The sequence below is a fragment of the Gymnodraco acuticeps genome, unplaced genomic scaffold (assembly GCF_902827175.1).
Source record: "Gymnodraco acuticeps unplaced genomic scaffold, fGymAcu1.1, whole genome shotgun sequence".
NCBI classification, from domain to species: Eukaryota; Metazoa; Chordata; class Actinopteri; order Perciformes; family Bathydraconidae; genus Gymnodraco; species Gymnodraco acuticeps.
In genome coordinates this window covers 156,651-181,707 of record NW_022991397.1, presented here as the reverse complement: position 1 = coordinate 181,707, position 25,057 = coordinate 156,651, and the positions used below count along the sequence as shown (strand labels likewise).

The 25,057-nt window shown below is 41.8% G+C and overlaps 1 protein-coding gene across 1 annotated transcript in view; it reads right to left on the bottom strand.

Annotated features, from left to right (window-relative positions):
- Window positions 1–2,972: 2,972 nt before the first annotated feature.
- lingo4b (leucine rich repeat and Ig domain containing 4b) overlaps window positions 2,973–25,057 on the bottom strand; it is a 44,362-nt gene continuing 22,277 nt past the window's right edge. The window contains exons 2-3 of the mRNA XM_034241389.1: window positions 6,196–6,301; window positions 2,973–5,933 (exon numbers count right to left, since the gene is read on the bottom strand). Of these exons, the coding sequence (XP_034097280.1) occupies window positions 4,110–5,921 (1,812 nt within the window). The 5' untranslated portion in view covers window positions 5,922–5,933; window positions 6,196–6,301 and the 3' untranslated portion in view covers window positions 2,973–4,109. The remainder of the gene's footprint in view (window positions 5,934–6,195; window positions 6,302–25,057) is intronic.

The window sequence follows — 25,057 nt, the reverse complement described above, 5'->3', positions numbered from 1 at the left end:
ATGTCACTGTCACCAAAACCGCCCGCTTAAAAAACAGCTTTGCAATACGGATACTAAATGGACTCTAAATAACCCCAATGAACAATCACAATCAATCACACCTTGAACTTTATGTTTATATGTCATGATGTATATATTTGCCCTGTGCTGTGTGTTGTACTTTTTATTGTCTGTTTATTGTATGTTGAATTGTATGGAACAAGCTGTAATACTCTGCACTGAACACGAATTCCACCAGCCTGGCTGTGTGGTCATTAAAGATTATAATCTAATCTAATAACGCGTGCTGCTTGAGTAGTAATTTGGCTGGCTGAGAGTTATACATTTGTCTGTGAGTAAAAGTAGGTTTCTGGCAATACAGTCCATCGTTATCCTGGTGATAATTTAGCAGGTAAACCTATGAACCCCGCCCGGCTTTTTTGACAGGCTCTCGGAAAGGACCAGAGCCATACCCTAAGATCCGGCTCCCTTCAAAGAGCCGTAATTCCCATCACTAATGACTGATCAAACCGCAAACTAACACAGTATTTCTTGTTGAAACATGTCCGTCTGAAGTCCGTCTGAAAGCCCTTCCAGAGGTTTTGCAGTTAATATACTGTATAGAGGCATGCTCACTTTTGTCATGGTAATTCAGCTAGAAAGGTTTTCCCTCGTCCCTCTCATCTTTCCAGGGACCTCTCATTACCGCTCATCTCCTCTCTGAAGGGCTGAGCAGACCATCTTCGCCCGGCGCAGGTCGGCCATCTGAGTCAGAACCAGATGAGAGTGAAAGTGGAGACTTTGAGAGCTGCAGGCGGAGGTAATCGAGACATTTTTCAAGGCCTTAAGAACGAATAGACATCCGGAACAATTGAGCAGTAATCTTCTTTTCACACGAACCAGTGCAGGAAGACTTTATGTATCCCAGAGTTACACAAATGCAATAAACACAGCAGCATAATAGTACAACTGTACACTAAAACTGCAGTGAAAAGAGCAATTCAATAACTACAGGAAACATAGACGGTCACATACTTAATGCAAATATTACCAGTATTTAGTAGTGCAAAAGAACGTAGTGGCAGATACTTAATTGCACGTTATCATAGCACATTATTAATAATAATAATATTACACATGTGATATAGCAGCGAGTGTAAACTAGACATTTTAGGGAGAAAAGTAGATTTCTTATAGATGCTATATAAAGACAACTCTTAGATTATACTTATTAGATTGATAAAAACAAAGTGTATTTTAAAACACTAATCCAAGGAAATGTATTTCTTCATTTTAATTGTTATTCTATTTCTAGCTCACCTCAGCTTTGCCACTCTTTATGTTCGCTGCCTGTAATTCAGGTCATCTTATCATGTGTTCCCGTGTCGCTGCTGATAACAATGTCAGCCAAATGCCAACGGGAACGTAAAATGCTGTATAGAAAGGCATCAGTCCAGAGGAAAAGCTAACACCGCAGCAGATTTGAAGAGACCATTATGTTCCTGGTGGTGTGTGCAAGGCAGTCATGGGGTGGCAGTGGTTTATGAACATCATTTGAATCTGGGAGCGAATAGTTGTATTAAAATAGATAATAGCTGCAGGATAGCACCTGCCAGACAGACCTATATAACAGATTTGTATGTGGAGGTAATCCTAAAGGGTTTAAGTCTCTGCTCAAACACGTGATTATCAGTTTGATTTCTTTCTTTTTAAATGATTTATTCTGGGAAATTGCATTGGACAGACACAGTGTCCCACTGCCCAATGGATCCACTCTGAGCCCTGCTGGTCTGTACTGAAAGGCTAAATCATTGGTTCATATGTGGTCTTTCCCTTTCTGTGTTTACCAGGGAGGCAGCAGGGTAGACAGGAACTGATAGTACATTTATAAAGAGATTCATTTTTATTTTAGCAGGGGTACACGTGGTTCTGATAGAAACTTCTTACTTGCTACCCCTTTCCCTCAACCTATCCTAAGGGAATGCATGTATGTAGACACGTTAGTTTAGCTGCTATAGGCTTAGACTGTCAGGGGACACCTTACTTCTTCCTTCTGTCTGTCTGTACCTGTGTACTCATGTTCAGAATAACCCAGCTTCCCCCAAATTTATTTTTGCTGTCTGTCTACGCCGGGAACCTGAGTCGTGGGTAATCCTGTTGCTGCGGTCCTGAGTCCTGGATTCTGAGTCCTGGATCCTCTATCCTGAGTCCTGATCTGGGTCCTGGACTTCGTGTCGTGGCTGAACCTGTCTCTGCGGTCCTGCCTGACTCTCATCGCACTACTTCCCTGATGGCTCCCACAGGATTGTAGCTGACATCCTCGTGGATTCATCTTCTTATTACAGACACATGCATTTCCTACATTCGGTCTATATGCTGTAAAATGTATTATCTCTTCAATTTACACACGGCATCTATTGCACGTCTGTCCGTCCTGGGAGAGGGATCCCTCCTCTGTTGCTCTCCCTGAGGTTTCTCCCATTTTTCCCTTTAAACTGTGGGTTTTCTCCGGAAGTGTTTCCTTGTACGATGTGAGGGTCTAAGGACAGAGGGTGTCGTATTGTCATACTGATATTCTGCACAAACTGAGAGAAATGTAACATGTGTGATGTTGGGCTATATAAATAAACATTGATTGATTGATTTGTATTTTAGCAGGGGTACACGTGGCTCTGATAGAAAGCACACAGCCACAACAGTGTTCCTCCTACGTCTTAATGTCGGGAAAAAAATAAAACAATCATACAGTTGTGTGCCAGCAAGAGGCCATAACGTCAATTTGAAACACAGCGCCCTCACAATCGACTCTCATAACAAAGATTAAATGCTTTGGTTATGCAATAAAATGTCTCTCTTGCCAATTTCCCAACAATTGAGTCATAGTTGAAATGATCCACACGGAGATTGGTTTTGAGATGATTGGATCAGGGTTTTTTTTTTACCCCATTTGATAACATTTCAAAAATATTTTTTCAATAAACACACAAGGCAGGTTTAAATATAGGTTTTTAATAAAGTAAAATGAAAAAAAGAATCAGTCTTTTATGAACAAGATATTAAATAAACAAGTCTGTCCATGCTGAATGTCTGCTTCATTAACTTCTTGCATACTAAAGCATGATTTGTGTGTAGTGCATCAACACAGTTACGCTAAACTCAAACAATCGTGCCAAATTTGAGTGACACTAATCTCCAGAACTAAATAAAACGATAAAGCCAGCGCACACAAACGCCCTTGACCTAAATATTTACAAGATAACGATGATGAGGTGACCATTCTCTCTGTCAACGGTGAAAATGTTGCTGAGGCACATATTTGTCAATGTTTTGTGTTGTTTTGTGAAAATAAAAAAAAGGTTTTATTTTAATATAAAAAAAGGAGAAATCATAGCATTTGTTGATGGAAGAACATCTAATCTATTGTAATTACATGATAACATATGTTACAAAACACATAAATTGATCCAATAAGGACCTGACAAAGTGTGTTTTAAGTATTAAAAAGGAAAATATGACATTCCTACTCACATTATGGTATGCAATCATTCCCTTTGCACTGCTACATGATCATTTAAAGTAAGCAGTACCGTAACAGAAAGCACACATCCAGTGCAGCATACTCCAAAATGGCCACAATTTCACAACTTGAGGATCAACAAATGATTTGGCTAGTCTATTCCATATATTTATTGCAAGTATCAACAGCTTACAGTAGTCACAAACACTTAGAGCCGATGCTGTTGTGGCAGTTTTGATCCTCTGTGTGAAAGCAGAAATAGCAACCCGAGGGTCAAAGGGCAAGTGTTTATTCGGCTTGTATTGGCAATACAAGCACACTTGTACAATTAGGATGATGAAACAAGCACCTGATATGTTCTGACAAGAAATAAACCTGTGTCAAACCTCCACTGTCTTCATGTGTTAATCCCAAAATGAGTACAAATTAAGTTTTTTTTTTTTTTAAATGACATTAAACTAAGCTCCTAGGTTCATTCGTAAGTAAAGTCAGTGTTGAGAAGCCTAAAAAGAGGACTTTGAAAATAGTTCTCTGTCCTTGAGTGTCCCAACGGGGTTCCTTAGTTCAGAAGAAGTCAGTCTGTAAGGAAGCCTCTTTCAACTCCACCTTGGCTTTAAATAAGTTTCATGGTGAACCTCCCACCGTCAACTCCTTCCCCTCCACCACCCATTGAGGAGCGAGGAACAAAGTCAATAGTGGCGTTGTGCTTGATCTGACCTTTGCTCTGGCTCCAGAAAAACATGAAGACAAAACAGATGGCCACTGAGCTGAGGAAAGACAGGAAGCCCATGGTGGTGGCGATGATCAAGGTCTTCGCGTCAAACGGGTATGGTTTGGCCATTTGAGCTGAGGAGTTGGCAGCTTCGGTGTTTAAAGGCTCATCCCAGCCCTCCTCGGAAAAGTAAGGGATGGTTCGGTTCCGAGGGAGCCCCTTCACGTACAAGCCGACAGTTAGGCTGTCATTGCCGGCTGCATTGCCCGCCAGACACTGATATGTGCCACTGTCCTGAACTTGGGCAAAACGAACCTCCAGAGTCCCGTTTGGCCAAACCCTAATTCGCCCTGTTGGAGAAACCACTTTCTTATGGGATGAGATCCAGGTGATGGATGGGAATGGATCCCCATCAGCCTTACAGGAGAACAGAACAGTAGTCCCCTCCTCTACTCTTGCCTCCTGCGGCCTGCGGTCCATGATACGCGCAGGGCGGCAGGTAAAGAGCCTTGGGAGCTCCTTCTCTGAAAAGTCTTTGAATTCCCGCTGTCTTACTGCGTCGGGACACGAACAAGTGGGTTGGTGTCCATCAAAGTTCAAGCGCAATCGTCGACGGACCACCCAGAGAAGCCGGCAGTCACATGCTAGGGGATTCTCATCCAACCGCAATACCTGCAGGTTCCCCACAGAGTGGAAGACGCTCTCCTCTAAAGTACTGAGCTGATTGGACGTCACATTAAGCATGCGAAAGTGGGCCAGTCCCCTAAAGGCTCCTGGGTCTATTCGTAGCAGACTCCCGCCTGCTAGGTGTAACTCCTGGAGTCTCAAGAGGTCCCCTAGCAGATTACCCTGGATAACAGTGATGGGGTTGTAGGACAAGTCCAAGTAGCGCAGATACACCAGGTGACGCAGTGCTGAGTAAGGAACAACACTTAGGTTGCAGCTGCTGATGACAAGCGTGGTCAAATTAAGTCCGATCAGGCTGTTGCTAGCCACCGTGTCTAACACAGGCCAGTTTGAAATGATGAGGCTACGCACACGGTGTAGTCGCCTGAAAGCGTTGTTAGGCAGTGTAGAAATGGTAAGGCGTAGCATGCGAAGACGTGCCAGGCTCTGGAGCTGAGACAAAGCCTCTGTAGGAACGGAGGTCAGGTTGCTGCGGTCTAAATTTAGTTCTTGCAGATTCTGCAGACCATAAAAAGCTCGCTGGGAAATGAAGACCAAGTCATTCTCCTCAACTTCCAGTGTTTGCAAGTTCACCATTTCTTTGAAGGTGTAGTCCAGGAAGACCAGAATCTCATTCTGACTCAAATCCAGAAAGCGCAGACTGGAAAGGCCAGAAAACACCCCGACGGGGATGATCTTGAGTCGGTTGTTCTTAATCCGAAGCGTCCTGAGGTTCTGCAGCCCCTGGAAAGCCTCCACCTCAATCATGGAGATTATGTTATCACTGAGATCCAACTCTTGAAGTTGCGGGAGGCCAGAAAACTGCCGGCGCCCAACAGTCTTAATCTTATTGTGGGATAAATCCAAACGCCTGGCATCGCCGGAAAAGCCCTCTGGCACTGAGTTCAAATGTTTGCCAGAGCAGATCAGTTCTTTGGCCTCAGGTCGACACACACAGCGTGGAGGACAGCCTCCTGCGGATACACCCAGCACAAACTGGAAGACGATGCTCCAGGCCCCCCATCGCACGACTGACTCCACAAACATCTTACCCCCAACCTGAAAAGAAACACAAAGAAATTAGCTCTGATGGTTTTTGGCAATTCATTCAAATGTTTTATAAAGACGTTTTATGTTAAAACTCAAGAGAGGCACATCTATATTTAATTTATTTTCCTCATTTAGATTAAGTGAGTATGACACATTAATAGGTTTTTAAATATTAAGAAGCCCTGAGACACAGTTTCGTGAGAAAACTACCCGCCGGACCCGGATTAAGGTACTCTCGGGCTTAACAGGTTAAACATGTGTCAATACATACCGTTTCAGTCTCGTAGTGCAGATTCTCATAACCAGTGGCAGGCAATATTTTAGTTAAGTCCTCGGTAGAGATGTGGTTCCACCAACAACATGCCCTTAATAGTTGCCTGAAAAGAGCAAAAAGAGATGGAAAAATAAGTCTTAACAAAAATAAAGAATACATATAAATACATAATATATAAGCCCTGTATATTAGGGTTAGGGTTAGGGTTAGGGTTAGGGTTATGTATCCCCCCTGTAATCATCTGTAAAACGTTATGTCCGGAAATGTGTCTTTCTAGTACAATTTAAATAAGAAAATTGTGAAAGAACAAAAATCTCAGCTTTGTACTGCAACCTATTTGTGTTCCGATATCGCAAACCATTCATTGAAAACATAAAATACAACTTTCTGGGTGGGTGATCCAGCCATTTTAAATTCTGTTGTGCTAGCTGGTTCAGTTATGTGACTAGGCTACCAACAAACACAATCTGCTTATAATGGTTTCTTGTGTTTTGAGCTTTGACGAGTAAACACACAGCAGTGGATGTCATATTAAACTCTTCCAACAACCCAAAAGGACCATAACATGGTGACACTATTTCGACTGCTGCCAATGTCCCAGAATTCATTTCTGCTGGTCCCTCGGTAGGTATCATTACACTTTAATTTGATATGATAGTGAGCACAACACAAAGTACACATTGGGTAGCAGAGACCCAGCCTAGATCTCTGTCCACAGACAACAACATCTCTACTTGTACGATGGAAATGTCCTCCTCCTGAAGACTAGAAGTGTCCACATATGATCTGCCCTTTAAAACCAAACTAAAAAGGTATTTATTCAGAGTAAGCAACAGGGTGAGGGCAAAGACTTTCAGAATAAAATGAGTTAACAAACCATATAATTAAGTACAACATAAAACAGAACAGTAACAAGTAGTATTCTTTTTATCTACAGACCTATTGCAAATGTATTTGTTGAGGAAATTAAAGTTTACTGGAGTATGCGGTCAAGATTGCAAAGGTCTTTTTTTAGAAATGTCTGCTTTTGGGCTTACTAACTAACTTACTCGTTACTTAATGTTAGTAACTCTTGTTTTTTTTTGTTATTTAAATATTCATAACTATGTGTGCTTTTTTACTGCATAATGGTTTTAAAATAGTGACTTTGTATAAAGAAACATCTTCCAACCAATGTCTTAGCTCACCATCATAGATGAACAATCTAAATGTTATTTATATGGTTAAATAAATGGCATTACAGTTTACTAAAAAATTCAAAACTAATCCCATTTAATTGTATTAAATTCCTATTTTTCAGAGTTTCAAGCGGTTGGACTAATAAATAATACACAAAGGGATGTTTAATCTGCTGTATTTACTGCAGATGAATGGAAAGCATAACCTGACAGACAGTTAGAGTTATGAATCTGAAGTAAGTAGGGATGCACGATAATTATCGGCCCGATAATTATCGGTCCGATATTAGGAATGATGACGTCATCGCGATAAACCCGATACCAGTATTATTAGCCCCGATAATATACAATATATTTTTTGGGTAAAAAAAAAAGAAAGAAATACTGCGGTGTGGGTGGATTGGGATGAGGGGCGCTTGTTTTTCACTCGGCTCCTCCCGTTTTGCCAGTACTGTGGTATTAGTGGTTTAGGAAGAGGGGAGTTCTTCACAAATCCAGCGCTCCCTAACTCATGCCTGGCTGTGACGTAAATGGTGTGCGGCCGTGAAGCCAGGACAGTAAACAAACATGTCGTCGGTGGTATGGGCGTTGGAGCTATGTGCAACTCAAGGCATATGCTCGAACCGGAGCTGCCTGGACGCTGCAATCATGTTGCGCACTATCCGTGCTGAGTGTGCTGACTTCTCGTACAATGTCCCACTGTCTGGCTTCCTGCATAAAGTCAAGTGCTCGGCGCAGTTGTGGCGAAATGTCGCTCCTCTGTTTTCATTTAAACAGCTCCATATCGGTTGGCGCAGCTAGCTAGCACCAGATGCTAACAACAACAATGCACGTAAGGTCTCTCTTTCGCTCGGGCCACACATACATACACCCTCCCGGTCCTCCAGATGGCCAGTCGGGGCCTGCCGGTGAGCGTGGAAGTGTGGTCTGCCACAAGCGGGCGGCAGGAGCGGGGCTGTCAGCATCAGTTTATAGATGGTATTTTAAACTCGATGCGCTCTGAAACTACGGGGCGGCCGAGGACAAAAAATACACATGCGTTAATCGCTTTAAAATAATTAGTGGCGTACATTTTTTTTTATTATCGGTTATTGGTATCGGTCTTGAGAAGCAGGAAGTTATCGGTATCGATTTCAAAAAACCAATATCGTGCAGAAGTAAGGTGTAGCGGAGAAAATACTTCAATTATACAATGGATTTGAATAATGAAGATTTAAAAACAAAATCACTATTCAGTAAAACGGCATACAGAAAGATAAGGTAGCCAAAACGACTCAATGTGCTCAGAACCAGATCAAATCCTTAATGATGAACGTCAAAAGACAGATGAAACACACATTTTAAAACCAACAGTAACAGGATGTTAACACTGAGTAAAGAGTGAGAGCTTCTGCACATGTGTGAGCAAAGAAGTCCAAAACAAAGCCCCAATAATGTGAAAGGCTGCAGAGTGAAATATTACATAATAACATTATCCTGTGTCTGGTTGCATAAACAGGTGCTGGGAAAGTGTTAAGGATGCATTTCTCTCCAACAACCTCCACTGAGACCTGCTCCAGTGCAACGGAAATAAAAACTCTCCAAAATGATTTGTACACAGCATCGACAACGCTCTGCATCTGCACAGAGAACTCAACGCCAAACAGTTTCCACTGCACTCATAGAAAGCTAACTAGTTTTCAAACGAAGACAAGATAATATGTGTGGGGGAAATAATCGATACAGCATAGTATCGCGATACCTTGCGTGGCGATATTGTATCGATACACAGATATTTTCTTTATAGAAACTGTAGCATATCGCTCCGAAAGATGGTCGTGTATAAAACAGGAAGTTACGTTAATAAGACATGTAACTGCAATGAAAGTAACAAAAACAATGCCATCTCCTTTTCAGGTTCTAATAACACAAATTGTGTTATTTACATAAACTATTCATATTGCAAATACAGTTTTTAACCAGGAAGGGAAGACGGACATGGACATGACCCATGTGATTTGCAATATCACAATATATCGTATCGCAATACTATCGTATCGTGGCTTAAGTATCGCGATAGTATCGTATCGTGGGGAGCCTGGTAATACAAACCCCTACAAGATATTATATATGTTGCTTGAATATACAATCCCAGACTGAGTCTACCTGCAGCAGCTCGTCCATCAGACGGTTTTAGACTCACCCTCGGAGGCTTCCACAGTCCAGCGGCTGTAGGTCTATATCTCACCGCCGCTCTCCATAGAAACTGCTTCTGCTGCTGACTCACACCCAACACCTTGTGCTCTTAGACTCCCAGGACTCCCCTCAGACCGAAATACATGACACAGCACACACCCATGCTGCCGCTAATTCAACTCCACACAGTAAAAAATAATAATCAAGAGCCAACCCTGGAGCCAGCTTTAAAATGAATATTTAAATTGATTTAAATGTGGTCTTATTTTCATCTAATTTAATTCTTATTTTATTGTTATTTAACTGTTTTATTCTTTTCTTTTAACTTTTGTATTCTTATTTTATTCTCATTTAATTCCTATTTTACAGTTTCATTCCTATTTTATTCTTATTCTATCAGAATCAGAATGAGAAACGGGTTTATTGCCAGGTAGGTTCACACGTACGAGGAATTTGACTTGATGTCATGGAGCATACTGTAGACACACATTCAAAACAAAAATGTAAAAAAGTACACAGATAGCGAACTATATTAAGAACACTGTAATACAAATATAGTACTAGGCTACTACTGTTCTTATTTAACTGTTATGCTTTCTTGATTTACTATTTTACTCTTATCTTATTAAACAATTGTATTCTTGTTGTAAGTGTTTTTTATGAATCAGAAAGTTATGTGTTGCTCCTGGGAAGGAAGGTTTATTTCCTGAGGAGGGGGGTTAGTTCGTTTATTTTTTTATTTCTACCCCATGTGTATGAAAACTGCTTTATAAACAAAGTTCAAGGGGAAGTTTTATTGCACAAACTTTAGTAAAACAATCTGAAAAACAACTAATTTTTACATTTTCTTTCATTTTAGCATTTATAAGTTGTTTTTGTACCACGCTACTTTTAAATGTTAACGTCTAATTTAGTAAATGAGATTCAAATATTGAGTTTTTTCCCAACATGATATGGTGGTAGTGCCTTAAAGAACTAGTTTTATTAATGACATTTTGAAGGTAGGGTATTAAATCCCTAACATAAAAATAAAATAATTTAATGAATTGATGAAATAATAATACAAATATAAAATTAAAATAAGCTTTAAAAAAACTGAAATGTTACTCTGGGCTCTTGTATAGGTTTTATCGTCCAGTGAAGACCTCTTGTTACTGCTCGTTCTCTTGGATCATTCACATATAAACACATTGATTATTGATTTCTGCCAAAGGATTCTACCTCGTTTGCTTTCTGCATGGACTGTTAACTTTGATGAAGCCAAAGCCCGCTGAGACGTGATACTCGGAATACAACAAACCAAACAAGAACGATACCAAAAACACAATCTTGTCCCCTTTTTAAAGGTCACCTATTATGCAAAATCCTCTTCCTCATGTCTCTTCTCCATCAACATGTGTCCCCTCTTCTTCATCAACATGTGTCCCCGCTTCTTCATGTCTCTTCTACATCAACATGTGTCCCCTCTTCTCCATGTCTCTTCTACATCAACATGTGTCCCCTCTTCTTCATGTCTCTTCTACATCAACATGTGTCCCCTCTTCTTCATGTCTCTTCTACATCAACATGTGTCCCCTCTTCTTCATGTCTCTTCTACATCAACATGTGTCCCCTCTTCTTCATGTCTCTTCTACATCAACATGTGTCCCCCTCTTCTTCATGTCTCTTGTACATCAACATGTGTCCCCTCTTCTTCATGTCTCTTCTACATCAACATGTGTCCCCTCTTCTTCATGTCTCCTCTACATCAACATGTGTCCCCTCTTCTTCATGTCTCTTCTACATCAACATGTGTCCCCTCTTCTTCATGTCTCCTCTACATCAACATGTGTCCCCTCTTCTTCATGTCTCTTCTACATCAACATGTCTCCCCTCTTCTTCATGTCTCTTCTACATCAACATGTGTCCCCTCTTCTTCATGTCTCTTCTACATCAACATGTGTCTCCTCTTCTTCATGTCTCTTCTACATCAACATGTGTCCCCTCTTCTTCATGTCTCTTCTACATCAACATGTGTCCCCTCTTCTCCATGTCTCTTCTACATCAACATGTGTCCCCTCTTCTTCATATCTCTTTTACATCAACATGTCTCCCCTCTTCTTCATGTCTCTTCTACATCAACATGTGTCCCCTCTTCTTCATGTCTCTTCTACATCAACATGTGTCCCCTCTTCTTCATGTCTCTTCTACATCAACATGTGTCCCCTCTTCTTCATGTCTATTCTACATCAACATGTGTCCCCTCTTCTTCATGTCTCTTCTACATCAACATGTGTCCCCTCTTCTTCATGTCTCTTCTACATCAACATGTGTCCCCTCTTCTTCATGTCTCTTATTCATCAACATGTGTCCCCTCTTCTTCATGTCTCTTCTACATCAACATGTGTCCCCTCTTCTTCATGTCTCTTCTACATCAACATGTGTCCCCTCTTCTTCATGTCTCCTCTACATCAACATGTGTCCCCTCTTCTCCATGTCTCTTCTACATCAACATGTGTCCCCTCTTCTTCATGTCTCTTCTACATCAACATGTGTCCCCTACCTCTTCATGTCTCTTCTACATCAACATGTGTCCCCTCTTCTTCATGTCTCTTCTACATCAACATGTGTCCCCTCCTCTTCATGTCTCTTCTACATCAACATGTGTCCCCTCTTCTCCATGTCTCTTCTACATCAACATGTGTCCCCTCTTCTTCATGTCTCCTCTAAATCAACATGTGTCCCCTCTTCTTCATGTCTCTTCTACATCAACATGTGTCCCCTCTTCTTCATGTCTCTTCTACATCAACATGTGTCCCCTCTTCTTCATGTCTCTTCTACATCAACATGTGTCCCCTCTTCTCCATGTCTCTTCTACATCAACATGTGTCCCCTCTTCTTCATGTCTCTTCTACATCAACATGTGTCCCCTCTTCTTCATGTCTCTTCTACATCAACATGTGTCCCCTCTTTCTTCATGTCTCTTCTACATCAATGTGTCCCCTCTTCTCCATGTCTCTTCTACATCAACATGTGTCCCCTCTTCTTTATGTCTCTTCTACATCAACATGTGTCCCCTCTTCTTCATGTCTCTGCTACATCAACATGTGTCCCCTCTTCTTCATGTCTCTTCTACATCAACACGTGTCCCCTCTTCTCCATGTCTCTTCTACATCACACGTGTCCCCTCTTCTTCATGTCTCTTCTACATCAACATGTGTCCCCTCTTCTTCATGTCTCTTCTACATCAACATGTGTCCCCTCTTCTTCATGTCTCTTCTACATCAACATGTGTCCCTCTTCTTCATGTCTCTTCTACATCAACATGTGGTCCCCTCTTCTTCATGTCTTCTTCTACATCAACATGTGTCCCCCTCTTCTTCATGTCTCTTCTACATCAACATGTGTCCCCTCTTCTTCATGTCTCTTCTACATCAAACAATGTGTCCCCTCTTCTTCATGTCTCTTCTACATCAACATGTGTCCCCTCTTCTCATGTCTCTCTCTACATCACATGTGTCCCCTCTTCCTCATGTCTCTTCTTCTACATCAACATGTGTCCCCTCTTCTTCATGTCTCTTCTACATCAACATGTGTCCCCTCTTCTTCATGTCTCCTCTACATCAACATGTGGTCCCCTCTTCCTCATGTCTCTTCTACATCAACATGTGTCCCCCTCTTCTTCATGTCTCTTCTTCATCAACATGTGTCCCCTCTTCTTCATGTCTCTTTCTACATCAACATGTGTCCCCTCTTCTTCATGTCTCGTCTACATCAACATGTGTCCCCTCTTCTTCATGTCTCTTCTACATCAACATGTGTCCCCTCTTCTCCATGTCTCTTCTACATCAACATGTGTCCCCTCTTCTTCATGTCTCTTCTACATCAAACATGTGTCCCCTCTTCTTCATGTCTCTTCTACATCAACATGTGTCCCCTCTTCTCCATGTCTCTTCTACATCAACATGTGTCCCCTCTTCTTCATGTCTCTTCTACATCAACATGTGTCCCCTCTTCTTCATGTCTCTTCTACATCAACATGTGTCCCCTCTTCTTCATGTCCTCTTCTTCATCAACATGTGTCCCCTCTTCTTCATGTCTCTTCTACATCAACATGGGTCCCCTCTTCTTCATGTCTCTTCTACATCAACATGTGTCCCCTCTGTGGAAAGAGACTCTGAAAGTTTCAGGAACAAAGATTCTCTCTCTTTTTGATCCATTTATATAAAAACCTGTCTGAAAATTAGCTGATCAGATTTTGGTCACTTTATGATGTCATAACGATGTTTTGTCTTGTGTAACCATTAGCCAATCAGCAACCAAGGTACCACCCTCACCTTATCACCTGAATCTCCTCCTAGAGCACCATTGAGTTCTTTGTAACCAAATGTCTCTCAGAGGGGCGTGGGGAGGGGCTCCTTATTTTCATCTAAAGTAACAGACAGGGCTGAAACAGAGGGGATTATGGGATGATGCTATAGCCGCTTTCACACCAACTACTTTGACGTACTTAGTTCCCAGCACAAAGAGCCGATCGCGTTCAAAACGGAATAAGTTCCTGAGGGAAGATTACGCAAATGAAGCCGCTGACGTCACTTCTTCTTCTTCTGCTTTGGGTTTACTGGCAGGCCGCAAACCACTTCACGGCGTATACTGCCGCCCGAAGTCCCCGGCCGGAAGTCCCCAGAGTTAGGGACTGGCTTCAGTAGAAGCTGCTGGGACTCCCAGCAGCTTCTACTGAAGCCTTCCGAGTAAATCGCCAGAAGCGCCAACACCTCCTCATCTCCACCGCTCCCATGCTTTCTTTTGTGTTGCCATAAATTATTCTCTCTCCGTTGGTGCGCAGGGCTAATGCTAATGCTAATAATGCTAATGCAAGCAAATACAATGGCGGCTTCACAAAACCTTTCCGAGTTTTACGGGGGGAAAAGTACTCCGGTGTGAAAGCGCCTAATGTTCTGTTTGGTGTTTCAGACAAACACTTCAGAAACATGTTTGTATATATCTGAGACCTATAATATATTGATGAAAAACAGTATAATAGGAGACCTTTAAAAGTGTTTAGCAACCACATGCAGATTAATGTGGATTAAATATAGGTATTTAGACTTCAAAAGCCAATATCAGTGTCCTAAGTCACATGGGGGGGTGGGGTTCCACAATTGAAATGTGTTGATCTCTCCCCCTGAGCGCACTTGTGAGAGACACAGACCGGCAGGTGTGTGATATCCCGGGCAGCCAATCAGGGATCAGCATTGCGTCTCTGCACACATCATAACCCCGGGGTCACGGCTAGCTCTGACCCGGTCCTTCAAAATTACTAAGTGAGGGAATGGATGCATTTGCAATTTCGCCATGTATTTGTCACCCTGCGTGCAGCGGCGTCACATGAGGGTCCTGTTTCAGTGTTAATGACACTAACTTTTCTATTAGCACAGCCACTGGTGTTTGTACTCACGATGCACCGCGGATAACACTTACCCAAATAACTCAAACTTCAGAAATAACATCAACTGCTAAATGTCAAATGGAAAGAGATCTTTGTTCATAATGTGTTATGAATTAGATAGTATAGGCTAAACTCCTACATCTAGGTTCCCTTGGTTCAAATTATTTATTTTTATTTTAAATATATCATTTGGGTATCACTTAAAAATGTTGGAGGAATCTGGAAAATACTGAACGTAAAAAAACAAAAAATGCAAACCCAAAGGGAAATACATCCAATTGTGTGAATAACTTAATCAATGAGGTTGTAATAATGGATTTAAAAAATGTTTTTGTACAATTATGTAAGAGCTATAAATGTATTATTATGAATGATTAATAATAACACAAACAAGTATAATAATAGTCACACTTTTTCCTGCTCTTCCTCCCCTCTTATCAGTAGACAGTTTGTCCAGTCTTTTATGTTTAATTCATGTTTAATTAACTTTAATAATGTTGTTTGGTCGGCCATCAAGTATTATATGAGTCGTTGTGAATCTTTGTTGTTATGTCCGTCTTTTAGTTTCCAGCCATATAATAAAAAATAAGCTTTTAGTAGATCAACATCCTGCTTTTCCCACATGATGTATTAGTTCCAGGAAAGTCCATTAATCATTTCCATTTAGCTCAGTTTAATAATAATGATGTCTTTGATTGGCTTACAGAACGAAGCCTGATTGGCCACCATGAAGCATATGATGTCCCTGTAACCACTCTGACCCTTTTGCATAACAACAAAAAAGCATCCTGAAGCAAGCCAACTCTTACCTAATAAACCCGAACGCTGCCTAAAAGCAAACAATATGGCAGCCAATCGGATGTATCGTCTCTTCAGCAATCCTTTGGCAGAGTCTAGCCGTCTTTTGGGTGAACTCCCACTCTTCTAAAGTATTTCAAATGATTTCCCTGACTGAGCTGTGGTTGCTTTCTCTTCTCGGTGCTCAGACAAAACTCACCAGGTCTCTCCGCTCAAAACCTTTACATCAATCTGAGGACAGTTGCCACCCTGTGTTAAAATTAGGACTTTGTTCACCGCGGCTGCATGTTGAGTCATCACTCGGCCCTGCAGTTGTTGTTATGTTCCCTCGATGGACGGGATTACGACAGGATTATATTGATTAAACGACTGAGGAAATGAAAAAACAAACAAAATGTTATTGGGAATCACATTATTGAGGTGTCAACACGACTGTTTGCTCATTACGATGCTGACCAGGAACTCTCCATTCACAAATGTCCTTCACAAACCTGTGAACAAAAGCAATCTACAGCAGTAAACATATTGCTATCTTTTCGTAGTGAAGCGAGGAGCAGAGAATAATCAATGATTTTAAATGGACTCCTTTTTCTCTCATGCATTTTGTATTAGCTTTAAGAAGGATATCCTCTTTAACCCTCTGAGACCCACATAGGACCTTTCCATTTTTGTATATTTTTGTGTTTTGCCTTATAAATTGTCATTTCTTCAAGGTTCAAGGTTCTTTATTGTCAAACTAACATAGCTACAAAGTAATTATGTCATTGGAAATCTTAGATCACAGGCTTCTCCAACAATGCAACACAATAATGCAGATAAGTAGACAATATTAACCAATATTAAAATATACTTGTCACGGTTGAGTGAAGGAAGCAGGACCCAAATGCAGATAACTCTGATAAACCTTTACTTCAAGGATAATGAAACTAACACAGACAAAACAGAACACTCACCGGTGAACTCAGTCACAGACAAAAGACGAACAGACACTGAACACAGGAAGAGACAAGACTAAATACAGGGAGGGGTAATCACGAGACGAGACACACAAGGGCAGGGGAGGAGAAACACAAGGGCAACAGGTGAACACAATCAGACAACTAGACACACCAGGGAAACTAACGACAGGAGGAGAAACACAGGAAGAAGGACCAGACAATATACCAAGAGGAAAACATGACAGCAAACACCCAAACATACAAACGTGACATAACATGAGAATCGTGACAATACTATATTAAAAGTATTACAAAAAGAAAAATGTTTTTTCTTTAAAAAAAAGTGGAATAGTGCAATACGAGTCACAAGTTATTGGAATGATATATTAGATAATAGATAAATAATTACTATAATATCTTTACAGTATAATCAAGTTTTACACATCCCAGAAATCAGCACATCCTCAGCTAATGATACATCATTAGAGACTTATACTATAATATGGGATATTTGCCCATAAATAAAACGGAGCTTGATTTTTTTACTTATTTCATTAAAAATAACTGCTAACCATAACATTGAAAGAAACATTCAAGACAGAAAATTGCACACATTTATTATCATTGTATCAGAACTGGTTAGAAGATTCTAGCTTCTTCTGTTCATTAGTTATGCCCATTGTTTTGGGCAGTGTCCATGGGCGTTTTTTTGGTCCTGCAAATTTTGAAGACTACACATGTGTTGCCTTATGTGTGGTGTCTCAATCTCTGCCTGTAACTGCAGCAGAACACGCAAAGGGAAGCTTTTTGAATATGTATCTCACAACATCTATGCACGTCTGACCGCCCTGTGAGAGGGATACGTACTATGTTGCTTTCCCAGAGGTTTATAACACATTTGCATTATGTTGGATGCAAGTTTAAGAAAGCACATAAATACTTTGGAAATACCGCTAACAAAAGGGGAAAATACCTTTTTATGCTTATGGCGCAAAATGTTCAAAAGTAATGCAGATATGAGATTTCTATTGGATTTCTATTGTAGTTTCAATTAAACAAGGCATGTCTTCACTTACATGGAATAATTACAGTAGTGTAAACTTGTAGCTTGCAAGTTTTGTATTTGTTGTCATATTATCAGTGTGTTTTGTGAGGTTCATTGCAAGTTGCACGTTTAAGAATGCACATGAATGTTTATGAAGTTATCATTCATTAGATAGCCTGTATTTTGCAGTGAGATGCTTGTGTTTCTGTATTTCCAGAACAAAAAGGAACTTATTTGAAACTAATACAAGTCCCCTTTGTGTCCATGTTTGCAACATCTGACAGAGATCTCACAGTCTGAGCGCGGCTGTGTTTTCTGACACTTCTCAAAGAGTTATTTTTAGTCTGTCACAGCGAGAAGATGCCGGCTCAAATCCCCAATTAAAGCGGCGGGGACAGAACAACAGAGCGGGTATCACAGAGCGAGCGCTGGTGCGATCGTGCCTTTTCTGTGTGGTGTGTCAGTGTGTGTGTGTGTGTGTGTGTGTGTGTGTGTGTGTGTGTGTGGTGTGTGTGTGTGTGTGTGTGTGTGTGGTGTGTGTGTGTGTGTGTGTGTGTGTGTGTGTGTGTGTGTGTGTGTGTGTGTGTGTGTGTGTGTGTGTGTGTGTGTGTGTGTGTGTGTGTGTGTGTGTGTGGTGTGTTTATTTTTTCATGGGCTTCTGGCACCTGCTGCAGTGTGACGGCCACCGAGACCTTCTGCATGTGAGCAGCAAATCTTAAAAGGTTTGCTGGCAGAACAGCTGTCGGGGCAGAGCAGGAAAACAAGCGTCCCCCGGTCTTCCCCCGTGGGTTTGTTGAGGACAGGACTTACAAACAAGACTGTGTTGGGAGCCGCAAATCTGTTAAATAAACAAATACATGTCTGAAAATGCAAGGGAAGACGATGTGTCAGTGACAAGAGAGACATCTTATTCCAAAACCTGCAGATACAAAATAGAGGGAGCTGCTTTCAATACCAAACTCGAATGGACTGGACAAAATGTAAAAGATTGAATTTATAGTCAATCAGTTAGAAAAACAAACAAATGTGTGTCTGCAAAAAAGATGCCAAAGGTAATTTAATATCCAATGTTGCTTAAAGAGCCTGTGACAGCCTCCCAACAGCTGTTGTGCAATGAAATATTGGGCTACTAGTAATCTCGAACCGTCAGTTTAAAAAAGAAAAAGCGATACCGTTCCGATAAATATCAATAATTTCGAACATCGCGGGGAAATTCCTTCGACTCATTTTGAAGTTTTGGGGGCAGCCGGAAGTGACGTCAATGCGGGAACGCTTCACTGTGCGGCGAGAGAGCCAAACACGGACAAAGTGTGTTGTCATGCGTAGAAATGGTGAATTACTGAGTTTAGGCACGTTAATAACGTTTTAATGAAGTTGACTACAGTATATTCATGTTTGTCAGTGCTTTCATGTCAATTCGGCGAACATAAACATAAATGATCGTGGTGAAGATGATGATTACATTAGGATTAAAAATCGGTAGTGAGAGCTGCTGAATTTCCTCCCGTAGGATGTGATATAAAAACAGATCGATTATTTTTGTAGTTGTAAACTCAAGTGGATGAAACTACATGTATTAGTGCTTTCATGTCAATTCGGCGAACATATGATACATTAAATGATCGTGAGAATGATGATTAAACATCGTTTGTTTGTGCCGGTCTGCATTTCCTGATGAGAAAACAAACCGATGCTTTTTGTAGTTGTACACCAACATGGATTAAACGTGTGGTTTTTTTCACCACAATGTTGGGGAAATTAATGGATAAAATGCACGGATTATTATTATTCCCACTCCGATCAGGACACTAGGTCCACCGTTTCCCCGCAGCGAGGCTCCCCCGTTGACAGTTTACGTGGGCTGGGTGCAGTGGCGAACTGGCCATCGAGACGAATCCCGATGGGCCGGTACCGAAGTGGGCCGGTCGGATAAATCACTAGCACATCCCCCATAGGCGGCGCGTGAGGCTCAGGTTTGGGAAGGCTAAATAACTTTTTTTACCTGACGCTGCCCGCCTCCGGCGTCTATAGAAAAGAGATCAACTCAGTGTGCGGAGTTTAAATCTCTCAAGTCATATTACAGGATAAAGGAAATACAGTTTAAACTGCCGTATGCAGAGAAGACGCCGACGTGTCGCACTTATCATTCATATTACATCATCAATCAGACCATCGATCATATAATATCAGAATATATCATATGTTTCCTTATCTGAGTCAGCTTCTCCAGCCGTATCTGGCCGTGCAACACTTACAGTGTAACATACTGTATGCAGAAGTATTATTTTAAGCAACACATTATGTTGACGAAACACTCGAGTCAAATGTAATTAAAGTCAAATCCACTCGTGTCTTAGACGTGAACGCGCTCTCAGCTGGTGAGAGAAACCCTGGCTTGATTTACCGAGTTGATAACCAGCGTCTTAGGACCGCTTAGCGAGATCTCGTTTGTTAGTTTGTTGTTGTTAGTTTGTTTGTTACTCAAACATATCCAGGGTCTGTTGAACTGGCTTCGTAGTACAGGGCACAGGTGGCTAGCAGCGCTAATGGCAAAGACACAGACATGGCATTATATTTGTATTTTACCAGGATGCAGTGACACAAATATTTACATATTTACATTTACTATCTACAGCACCCGCCGGCCCTGACATCCCCCACTCCCCCCGTTGACAATTTACTAGCGGTACCGAAGTGGGCCGGTCGAGAGTCCCGGGATGATTTTTAGTCCCATTCCACCACTGGCTACATGACCGTATGATCGCCCATATTGACGCACCTAATTCCTAAACTTCTAACAGATACAACATAAAGCGATCCTTCAGCCTCATGAGCTCTCAGACACGTTCAACATTAAACTGTCATCGCTGTCTGAGCTTGCTGCTGTGTGCGCCATCGTGCGTTTACATGCAGATGCTGGGATCCTGAACGGTGCAGCTGGAGCGCTGTGCCCGCAATGACGTCACACATAATTTGGCGGGATTTGAAGAATCCCCGAGAAGATCCAGAAAATGGTCAACATTGAAGGGCAGATTAATGGTTATCAAAGTACAAATATCCCAAATCAGTTCAGTAACGGTTTTCAAGGGGACAATATTTACTCAAATTGATGGGTTTGGATGATGGGGGAAACTCGTGTCACAAGCTTTTTTCAATAATATTGAACATTGTCACTTCTTCTGTTACATTATGTAGCCTACAAAGATCATATTGGCAAAGATGATTAATCAGTAAACGGTCACATGCTCACTCCTAACTAAATTAAATGCCTAATTAAGTGAATAACCTAATGGTCAACAGGTGAAAACTGAGCATATGGTGGAGGAATGTAATCATTACATAACTCACGTCTACATTACGTAATATTTACACTAATTACAAAACCTTTTACTGAATGTGTGGAGGGTAATAATAATAATAATTAGGGATGCTCCGATCGATCGGTCACCGATCGATATCGGCCGATACTCACTCTCTACCGATCGATCGGTGCTCTCTAAACATGCCGATCGCGAGAGCCGATCGCATGACGTAAAATACATGACACTGTTCACTGTGCGCGGCAAAACAAGCTCGCCAAAATGGCTTCACCGGTCTGGCATTATTTTAAGGTGTCCGAAAAAGACAGTAAAATAGCGGTATGCAACGTGTGTGAAGCAGAAATCCTGCAGCTCCGCCCGCCGGACAGGTAAGCGCAGCGAAACACACACACGGGGAGAACCAGACCGCAGTTCATTTCCTCATATTCCAAACGAGAAATTACGGTAGCAAATCACCCGGTTCTTTACGACCAGAACTATTAACGGGATACAAACCGGAGGAACCAGGCATGGAGGGAGGTGGCAGAGACAGTGGGTGAAACTGGTAGGTTTTCGCCTGTTTGGGGAGTTTATATATATATATATATATTGCTCGCATAAAATCCCCGGGTTTTTTTGCTTTGTATGTCGGGGGCGGGAGATTCATGTGATTGGTTGTTGGTCGCGTTGCTCGCAAAAAATCCCCAAGCTTTCAGACACGCCCAGCTCCAAGATTTTCAAGATTTTTGAAAAGCTGCTGTGTGGACGTACCGTAAGAGTTAGACCTAACACACTTAGCTATTTTATCTACCTCTGGAACAAGCTAAACTAGTTATTATAAATATATTTATTCTTCACTGTCGGGTCACTCATTACTGGATCAGTGAGCTGCATGAGATACTGACAGGCTGTCAGGAGAGAGAGAGAGAGGGAGAGAGGAACAGAGAGCGCTTCCGCTAATTTCTCCCGTGTTATTCTCCAAAGTGAATGTAAACTTGAATAATGTACATCATTTGAATGTAATAATTAAGTTGATTGTTGTTTGTGGAAGCTCCAGTGAATGAGCCCCATTAACTGAGTTTTAAACATCACTTTAAATGGAAGATTTAAAGTGATGTTTAAAATCTTCCATTTAGGCCCCGCCCACTCGATCGGATCGGCGATTGGTATCGGCCGATACTGATTCCGGCGATCGGCCCCGAAATTGGCGATCGGAGCATCCCTAATAATAATTAAAGCTGCAAGCAGCGTTGAGCGGGTCTTCGACGCTCCGCAGGCAGTTGTCCGCACGTCGATGTCAGGCAGATGTCTCGAGGACTCGGCCATTGACAAACGTGGGAAGTTTCAGGCCGATCAGACAACGTACATAGGAGTTACAGCAGTATCATAATCATAATGTTTGATGGCGAGTGATCTGTCGCCATGGCAACGGAATTTGATGACACCCCATAATTGATATAGAGCTGTTCAGAGCCGGACCATTAGCCATCATCTGAAGTCTGGTGCCGTTTGGACCATTTTCATAGGAGTAACGGCAACATCGAGGGATGTGTTGCCATGGCAACAGCTTTTGAGGAAAACTCACTATTGTCATATTGAGCCTGGTGCAGTTTGAACCATTTTCCATTGAGTTAAGAGAACATTGTGTTTTATGGCGAGGGATGCGTTGCCATGGAAACAGCATATGACGACATCCCATAATTGGCATAGAGCTGTTGAGGGCCGGACCATTAATGATAGTCTGAAGTCTGGTGCCGTTTGGACGATTTTCCATTGAATTACGACAACATTGTGTTTTATGGCTGAAGTCGAATAGTCATAAACACGTCGGATAGTGAAAGTGCAGTCGGATTCTCTAAAGCACCGCAGTCTCTTCTCCTAAGTCCTTTTGAATTCTCCTATCCACTATCCCTTAACCCCGTGACGTTTCACTCAGAGGTCAAGGAATAGGAGATAGGGTTAGAACTTAGGAGCTGATTTTTAAACTATCCGACCGCAACCGAGATGTCCTTCAACATGGCGTGCTGAAATTCATTTCCGGGTCACTACCGGAGGACCGAGGAGTCGAGGATTTGATGAAATGAGAAAGGGCCCATGTCTTAGTTGTATGTGTTCACTAGGAGATAGTTCTTCTTTGTATGTGTCAGTTTGTTGGCCTTGAAATAAAGGTATTTTCGGTTCAAACTCGTATTTGTTCCTGCATTTGGGTCCTGCCTGCTTCACTCACCCTGACACTTTATGGGAAAGTGTTGGGCTGTAGCGTGTTGCCATGGGTGTGCCACAGTAACACGATCAGTGATAAACCCTTTGAATACTGTAACCTGAAACCTGTGCCTGTGTATATCTGACTTATTACTCTTTATTATGAGTTTTCACCGTTGCAATGATCACAATCAGAGATGTGGTCGTTACTAAAAAAAAGTAATATATTACACTACTTCGTTACTCTCTAGATAAAGTAACTCGTTACTTTACTCGTTACTTTACTCGCAGGGCCGGCCCGCCCCTCCCTACAGGCAGATCACGCAGACTGCGGCGCACCTACAGTGTGCGCGCCACAGTTTTGCCTCTGCGAGACTCCACTTGCCCCCCAATTACTATTGCATTAAGGAAGACATAACACAAGTCTTTCTTTTTATATGCTCTAAAATAGGCTACCAGCCACACAACAAGCTAACAGTCTGTGAAACGTCAAGACACTAATTAATGAAACCAGTTCAAGACGCATTATTCTTATCATTCTTTATGAGCGCAGTAACGGTAAGGTATCTAATTACTGATTTATTTAGTATTCCATAACTTAGTAACAGAGATGGTCAAACTGAAGTGGTAGAGACATGGCAGAATTCCTACAATGAAGCGGGGCATTGAACTGTTCACCCGTGAGAGGGTGATCAACAAAAGAGAGCGAGCGGCCCCGTTGAGGGAGTTTACAGATGAAAAGACTCAGCCATGTTTATGCAGCACTGCACGTGGAGATGTGGTCTCGCAAATCGCGCAGATTACATAGGCCTACATGTATATAAACCTGCGGCGGAAACCCCTCTAGTCTGTCAGTGAGTGTGATTATTTTATAAAAGTAACGAAGTAACGCGTGTCGGGGCAATGTTAGTAACCGTAGTGCGATTACTAAATTATAAAAGTAACGCTTTACACAACTCCGTTACCCAAAACATAATAGTATGTAAGCGTTACTGTAATGCGTTACACCCAACTCTGATCACGCTAAATGTACCCTCTTGTAGGGTTCTGTAATCAACCCACTGATTTGGGTGATGTTGGGAACCTTAACAAGTATTCAGTTACACTGCTTACAATGTAAAACAAGATTAACAATGTGTTTCCTATATATGCAGAAGACAGGATTACTACAAGCTCATTGAAGCAAAACAACAAAAGGAGCTTTTTGTGTTGTCCCTACTTTAAACAACCTCCTATTTAAATCTGTAACACACCCCTTTGTGCAGCAGAGGAGGCATGACAAAGCTCACCTGACTCTAACCAGGAAACAGTTTGTTCTTCCTCACTGCAGAGACAGACGGACTGAAAAACAGACGATCAGATTCACCTTCAGACCAAACTAACAACTTCCTCTGAGTTCAGCTACAGGAGAGAAAAGTGGAAACTACAACACTGCTGCTTCAACCTGCGGACCGACACACTGAAGGAGAGTCTAACTCCCTGCTTTAAAGGTTTTAGGGGATATACTCCTTTAGCATTGCTGGTAACCTGATTGGCTGCGTAAAAAAGTGCGTTGTCATCTTGAGAGTTAGGCTGAAGTCGAATAGTCAATTTAGCTTAGGGTGCGTTCACACCAGCCGTTTATAGTCAGGTTGAATCGAACCCTGGTGCGTTCAGCCGCTTGGTGCGGTTCATTTGGGTCGGTGTGAACACAGCCCGAGACCTCTGAAGTGAATTAAACAACCGGACTCTGGTCCGCTAAAATAGGTGGTCTCGGACCGCTTGCTAGTGAACTCTGGAGCGGTTCATCGTCTATG